This window comes from Thunnus albacares, chromosome 12, assembly GCF_914725855.1.
Source record: "Thunnus albacares chromosome 12, fThuAlb1.1, whole genome shotgun sequence".
Classification (NCBI taxonomy): domain Eukaryota; kingdom Metazoa; phylum Chordata; class Actinopteri; order Scombriformes; family Scombridae; genus Thunnus; species Thunnus albacares.
In genome coordinates this window covers 13,297,970-13,305,883 of record NC_058117.1, presented here as the reverse complement: position 1 = coordinate 13,305,883, position 7,914 = coordinate 13,297,970, and the positions used below count along the sequence as shown (strand labels likewise).

The following is a 7,914-nucleotide window of genomic DNA, read 5'->3' as shown; positions in this document are numbered from 1 at the left end:
CGTTCAGCCTTTGTGTTTCCATGAAACTGCTATTTTTCTTTTTCTATAGTTGTATGACACTTGCATGCACATTTCTCTCAAATCAAGAACAAAGCACATTGTTCGTAAAAGTGTTTTTATTAGAAAACAAAATGCAACAGAGCAATAACCCAAACACAGCACAAGCAGGGCTCAGTGTGTGTAGTAAAAATTACCCTTTGCAGACTGCCCTTTAGGGGATTAAAACATTCTCAGGCTGTCTACACACGGTTGTGGACAGAATTGCTTTGCGCCGGTTTGAGCCATAAATCGCAGCTGTGCTCAAATTTGAACGTCAACCGTTAAATTCTGACCCTTAGAGCGTGTCTAATCAGAATATAGCTTAAAAATGTAAAACTGTAAGATTAGTCAAATTTTAAAAAAGGTTTGTATTGGCTTTTGAACAGCCTGAACATAACAGTTCTTCTCTGTAGATTACAAAAATGTTATGAAAACGAATCAGTGTTGAGCTACGCTTGACTGCGCCCGACCCAGCAATGAATGCAACTCAGACCACTTATGTGTAGACAGCCTCCGAAACATTATATACAAACCCACATCTTTCGGGGGCAAAAGAAATGAACCATAGAAAATTAAAATGCCATTTTTTTTTCCACTTTTCGAATTTCAAGTGAAGACTAACAATGATTTACTGGGGAGTGAAAAAGGCAGGAAAACATAAACGTAAAGCAACATTACATCGGCCAAAGACAACGATTCCAGATGTCCGATGTGCTAACGTTCCTTCTCTGTAGCACAAACGACAGACTAGACAACTGGGTAGAAAAAAAAAAGGAAGAAAAAAACACAGGAGTAGAAGTAATATTGCTCCAAGGTGACGTTTACTCAGTGCTCTGACTCCTTCTGCGTTCACTATGTTTACTATGGTCATTACTGGACTCTCGCTGATGATGGCTCCTGTCTTTGCTACGACTACGTTTGTGAGAACGCTGCTCTCCGTCTCTATCCCTGTCCCTCTCTCTGCTGTGGCTGCGCTCTCGTTTCCTGCTCTTCTCCTCTACCCCGCTTTTGTGTCTCCTCTCCCTGCTTCGACTCCGGCTCGACCTTTTCGCCTTCCTCTCTTCTCTGTGCCTCTCCCTGTCGTCTTTATGCCTCCTGTCGTCAGTCTCTCCCCTGTTCTTTTTATCCCTGGACCGCTCCCTCTCAGTCCCTCGATCTTTGTGGTGATCCCTGTCCTTCCTCTTGCTCCTGTCATCCCCTCCGTCCCTCTCCTTGTCTCTACGTTCGTTCCTTCGGTCCCGGCTGCTGCTGCGACTTCTTCTACGTTCTCGTCTGTCTTGGTTTCTGTCTGTGCTTCGGGATCGTCGCCTCTCCCTGTCTCCTCTGTCCCCTCTGTCCCTATCTCGGTCCCTGCCCTCCCTCTCCTTCCTCTGCCGGTCGCGCTCCCTCTCCAGCTCACGGTCGAAGCTGGGGCCGTGGCGTTCTCGCTCACGATGGTGGCTCCTGCTCCTTGACCGTTTAGGAGACCGTCTGGGGCTCGGTGTCCGTCTGGGGGTCCTGGCAAGAACAGTACCATTAGTTTTAACAACTTGGACAATGAAACCAAACCAAACTGACAACTGACACTCAAATCAAATCTTATTTTAAGAGGCTGCATCGTCACACTTATGAGCGTGTCAGTTACTCCTTCATGAGAAGACCTCTGGCTGAAGTCGGACTGAGCTATGCTGAGAAATTGTTGAGGTCATTTAACTGGCCTTTGCTCATAATATAGAGTTCTAAGAAAAGGTGTTAACATGCAGAACAACTAACCAAACCTGTGTGGGTGCAGCATGGGTGTGTATAGGTTTTAAAGCCAATAATAACTTTCGTGAGCAGAGCTGGAAACAGACAATTTTATGTATAAATAATACATGTGTCTCAGAAAAGTGAACTGAATTTTTTTATTTGTTCAAGCAAAGACATCGATGGGGCCAGGGAAGCTTGTCTAAGGAAAAAGTTAACACACAAAAAAAGTTTAAATTATTTAATGCGTTACCTGGAGCGGCGGCGTTCCCCTTGCTTTGCAGTCTCTGTGTATTCAGCCTCTTCTTCCTGCGTTTCCTTCTGAGCGACCTTACGAGGCCTAGCCTTCATCTGCTGGTCAATAATCTTCTGCACAGGCACTGGGATACGGGGGAACAATGTGGAGAACCACTCCAGTTTGGTCAAGAAGGAGCGCAGCATCTCTCCGATGGTCATCACACAGCCACCTCCTGCTTTCACGTCGAGCTCCTGGAATCAAACAGTGGGAAAGAGCCACAGAAACTCAATTAGCACACACAGGCAAGACACGGGTAAATCTGGTTGCTTTTTCAATCTTGCCTCAAATCAAAAAGCAATTTGTGATGACCAAGTACTGAACCTTCACCTCTGTTCATCTAGCTTAATCTCTCATATCAATCAAATGTGCCTGGCTTTACTTTTAATTCAAAATAGAGGAAACAAAAGTATAAATATCACAAAATGTTTTCCTCATCTAAACTGTCTAGCAGTTCATGGCGTCTGTATTTACAAAGTGAGCTTTTATAATGAAACAAGGGTTATTATATTTGTAAGATCCTTTCCTCTTTCCTGCACATCATCAGTTTAAAAGAGCTTCTTTAAAAAAAATATTGCATCCGCCCTTTACAGACCAGAGTTGAAGGGAAGGGAGAGGAGTATCTGAGAACACTGAGAGAAATCCTCATTACGCTAAAGGGACAAAGAGAGAGAAGCCTTGGCTTCCTCTTCACTCTCCTTTCAGCGTAATGAACTCTTAAGAGACCATATGAGGATAAAAATCGCCCACAGTGTAAACACAGATTGGAGCTGGTAGGTAAGTGCACACCAGTTGAATAGTTGTCAACTTTAGAGTGTAGAGAACAGCCGCTTTGCACTCACACACGCAAACCAACAGTGCTGAGATACAATATCCAATTCACCTGCTGCACAATGGGCATCTAAAGAAAAAAACAGGGGAATTAACCAGTTGGGTACGATTATATATGATCAATTCAAATATAATGAAACAGAACATCAAAAGGAGGCCTGGTTGCACACCTGGAATCAAATCATATTGTAATAGCAATAGATTAATGCAATATTTATGTGTGTGTGTATGTTTGTGTGTGTGTAGGTATCTGTGTGGATGCTCCAATTGCCATTTATAGCAAATTTAGTTTTGTGCAACAAGTCCTGTTAAAATCTTGTCAAAAACAGAGGGCATGCCTTAATATAACATTCGACTAAAAGATTAACTCAGCGTCATATATGGTACTTACCCTGATAAAAATCAGCAGCACAGCAAGTGAGCAAGTTAGTAACCTAGCTACTCGGGTTTAGAGGACAAAACCGGGGGACAATTAAGCCAAATGAAGGCAAAGGTGAAAAATCAGCCATGAGCATCACAGGGTGAGGGAGGGAGGGAGGGGGGACAGACAGCTTTTAGTGTGTGTTGTGTGACTGTGTATTTAATGGAGAGAAAGAAACATTAAATTATTACCCGGAGTGACATACCTCCTCATCATCCAGGAAGCCGTCATACCATTCTATTAAATCTGCTGGAGGCTGAGTGTATCTGAACCAAAACAAGACAGAGACCACAATATGAGCATCACACACAGACGATATCAAATCACTGATTTTATGGAGAACTATCATTTATATTATATATTTGCTGCTTTAAGAACAAAACATTTTTCTGAAACAGGCATGTAATTCAACAAGCAAGTTGTCATATCTTTATCAGCAATGCACTCGCAATATTTTTGACAATTCCACACACTGATTCATACCGTATGTACATGAAGCCAAGTGCTCTGATGTAGGGAGAGTCTGTGTGAGTGATCAGACCCATCAGCTGTTTGCGAGTCAGCTTGAGAGTAAACAGTTTGTATAGAAGACAGAAAGCCGTTGACACGATTCCACCAGTCCCAACTCCACGTACCTAGCAAGGATGAAAATATATTTATTGAGCAAATCATTGCATATTATTCACAGCTATCCTATTCATACAGGCACAAAGACTCTGAAGTATAAAAAGTCAAGCCCTGCTTGTAAGTCATATCCAGTGTTTTCCACAGACTGTTAAGGGAGATGGAGAGGGGGGAAAAGATGGGGAATACAAAAAGCACGTACTTCTCACTTACCCCTCCGCACATTCCAGTCTGGCCTGCGGTCTTTCTGCTTCCCTTTTCCCAAGGCTCAACATGAGTCACCTGCATGCAATGAGAGAACAATGTTAAAAAAGTTTATATACACACACCTGTCTGCAAAGACCCGATCTAAGCTGCCATTATACTCAGAGAGATCCTGTCCATCTCCCTGATAACTTACATAAGAGGCTTCACGCTGTCCAGAGCAGATAATAACACAAGTTTATTTGTATCCATAAGAGGGCTGAACTGTCCTAAGCGTTCTTAAAAATATGATCTAATGTAAGCATTTTAAACTAACACATGAATGACACTACAGCTATTTCAGAGTACACCAAACTTTACGTTAACATGCTCTATGATTATAACTAATCCACCTTATTTACTTTTCTAATGTAATGAATCTAGTGAATAATAGGGACTAGTTAACGCTGCTCAATGATTAGAGACTCAAAAGTAGTCTGCAGGCAGTGTGAGCAGGCACAAGAACAGCAGTGTGCAGGACTCCAATATGCTGTGGCTGGTATCACACCACTTTATGATGTCAGCAAACCAATAATCGTAAATGTAATGCTATGGGTTGGGAGGTGTTTTCTCCTTCAGGACCACAATGGACAACTACGGCCGGCTGTCTACTGATCTCGCACTCTGACAGATACCGAGACAAAATACAGATTGAAAAGGAGAGTTTGTCTGTGGTGTGGGCATGTGAAAAGTTAAGGACACTGATGCAGTGCTGCTTCGTTGTCAACGGCTACTCCTGAGAATGATGAAATTCAATGCAAAAGCTGAGTATGTCCCTGGCAAACTGCTTGTAGTGGCTGACACACTCTCAAGACTCCCTTCTGCAGCGCTACATCTGGAGAAAATTGAACTGTCAGACGACATGCTGGTCCTGGAGAAAGCCACACAGGCAGCATGACCGATGTCAAGTTCACGTTTGGATGAGGTTAAAAAGCACACAAAGGACGACCCGGAGCTACAGATAGTGATGCATTTTGAGAGTAAGGCCTGGCCAAATTATGCATCCAAAGTGCTAGATTAAGATGTACTGTACAGTGAAAGATTCTCTCATAATATGCCTTAACTTGCTTCTCTACGGTGACAGAATTGTCATTCCCAAACGCCTGAGGTCAGAGATAGTGGAACGATTGCACGATGGTCACATGGACATAATGAAGTGTTGCAAGAGAGCCAAACAGAGCGTCTGGTGGCCAGGCATTGGCAAAGCACTGCAAAAGTGGATCAAACACTGCAAACATTGCCAACTGACAAAACCTGCTCAAAACAGAGAGCTGCTGGTGACTACTCTTTTGCCAGATAGACCCCGGCTGCTGATATCTATGAAGTGGACTAAAGAAATTACCTTGTGGTAACCGATTACTTCTCCAGTTATATTGAGCTCGCCTTCTTACCAGATAGGACAAGCACAATGACGTCTTGCCTCAGCACCATCTTTGCAAGATAGGGCTGCCCCACTATCATGGTCACATGATATATCACAATTCTGAAGGCGTCAGTTTCAGCACTTTGTAAAGGCTTACGACTTTCACCATATAACGAGCCCACATTTCCCCCAGTCAAATGGTGCAATGCAACACTTTTTAAAAACAGAAGGATCCCTCACTTGCCCTTCTCAGCTACAGAGCTACACCCAACCAGGCAACAGGTTATAGTTCAGCCCAATTGATGCTACGCCGTCAGATACAGACTCCCATTCCCCCACTTGAAGAAAAGCTTATTCTGCAGTGGTCAGACATTACCCTGGTGAAAGCAGCAGACTCCAGAGCCAAGGCTTCCTAAAACCACCACTGCGATAGACGTCACTCTAGCTGCCCGTTTCCTCTGCTCAAGCCAGGTGACTCTGTTGCTGTCAAACTTGACACCCAGAAAGGATGGACTACAACTGCCACTGTTCTGCACAAATGCAACACCTCAAGATCCTAACTCATTCAGCACCTGTGTCTACTGACCTCACCACTTCCTCTGAGCTTGAGGAGGGAGAGGAAACAGACGTGATAAACAAGGCAGAAATGGACAGCGGACATCAACAATAAGACAAAAGGACACCACAGACACCACCTGCTGTCACCGCATCAAGAGGCAGAGTGTTTAAACAGCCATCTCTCTTGAAAGACTTTGAAGTTTGTGCATAGATTGCTAATGAGGCAGAATAATCCTCAGCATCTACATGGGCAACTGACAGTCTGTCCTGAAACTTCAGTTTGGGTTAATGTTATTGTTTTGATTAAGAAAAAGAAGTCACTCCGTTAGCACTGACACAGTTTAAAATGTTTACAATGAAAAGTCTATTATTGTTCAGTTCTGTTTCATAGCCTGTTACAGAAGAGTTTATTAGTTTAGTATTTGCTTTGTTTTACATTGTCTAAATTTATTTTCCCAAATGCATCTTTAGTTACTCAAAAGAGGGAAGGTGTTAAAAAAGATGTGATGTAGAAAATCTAGTAAATAATAGTGACTAATTAACGCTGCGCAGTGATTAGAGACTCAAGAATAGTCTGCGGGCGCGACAACAGCTGTAGTGTAAACGGCAGCAGCAATGAATGCATGTCCCCAACATGGCTCCTATTAAAGCTTGGAAACAGAGAAAACTCCCAAGACTGGTCATTAAACATTACAGCTTTAAGGTTAGCTTACTTTACAAGCTGACTGGTTCACATTTTATTAATAAAACTGCACTGTAAAGAAATGTGCGCTGTTATATTACACTTAAATAAACAGTACACTTTGTCTTGTTATTCGACGGCCGCAGCACGTTGCTAACACAGTAGCTACCGCTAGGTTGACTGAGCAGTGGTTATCTAACTAGCATGCGGATTAGCATTTGCTAACGTTACCTTGAAATAGATTTCGTCCACAACTTCGTGGTAGGTCTTTAGTTCATAAAGCTGAACTTTGAAATACGGCGAGGACAGCACATTGGTGAGAATCATTGGGTTGAGGTTCATAGTCTTTTCGTTGCCCCACAGGGGCAGTACATTTCCATGTTTCCCTGCTGCAGGCTTGCTAACGGCCTGTGTTGGTAGCTGGTTCCCGACGTTAGCCATGATAGCTGGATCCAACGTCGCTGAGCGCAGTGAACAGTTAGCGTGTTTCCGTTTACAGGTCCATCAGTCTTAGATAGTCAGCTGTCGATCGTTAACAATTTCGTCCGTTAAGTTGTTGCTGATTTGTGGTTAAATTGATGATAACAACTTCCCGCCGTCGTTGTAGCTAAAGTGCTGTTGCGAGGTGGAACCGGAAGTGTAACGTCAGTGGCGCAGTAGATACGGCAACGTTTCTTTTTCAAAATAAAAGCATATGTAAGTGTTATTAATTGTATCTGACTGCACGGACAGAATATCTGAGGCATGTTTACAGATAACGTGTAATTATCCTACAGTTACATTTTGATGCATTTCAAAACGCACACATTTACGTTATTTTCTTTTTGTTTCTCATGGCAATGTACTCAGCTGACGCTTATTTGAAATATTGCTTCTGCTTAAACCGGAAATGCTGTTTTAAAACTCTCCGTGGGGTGCCTAAATTACCATTCCGCAATATCAATTTATCAGTTCAATGTCCAATTTCCTCTTTCAGTTGCCATTTTTTAATGATTTGATCCTGACATAAAAGATAAAAATAGTTTTATTGCCACTTTGTCTTTCAAATTTCCTGTTATTTAATTCTGTGTAGAATTATCTTCCTCACACCTTTTACAAAAGAACTAGTGAAACACACCACAAAAAGTTATCAG

The 7,914-nt window shown here is 42.7% G+C and overlaps 1 protein-coding gene across 2 annotated transcripts; it reads right to left on the bottom strand.

The window, feature by feature from the left end:
- Nucleotides 1-98: 98 nt before the first annotated feature.
- On the bottom strand, nucleotides 99-7,442 carry prpf38b (pre-mRNA processing factor 38B). 2 transcript variants are annotated; one of them, XM_044368339.1, is made up of 7 exons: nucleotides 7,013-7,442; nucleotides 4,149-4,217; nucleotides 3,795-3,946; nucleotides 3,517-3,577; nucleotides 2,943-2,960; nucleotides 2,018-2,253; nucleotides 99-1,536 (listed from the first exon to the last, which is right to left on the bottom strand). In XM_044368339.1, exons 1-7 carry the CDS (start codon nucleotides 7,220-7,222, stop codon nucleotides 861-863), a joined length of 1,422 nt encoding a protein of 473 aa, XP_044224274.1. In that variant the 5' UTR covers nucleotides 7,223-7,442; the 3' UTR covers nucleotides 99-860. The 2 variants fall into 2 exon arrangements, with proteins under 2 accessions (XP_044224274.1, XP_044224275.1); XM_044368340.1 differs by lacking the exon at nucleotides 2,943-2,960.
- Nucleotides 7,443-7,914: the final 472 nt, after the last annotated feature.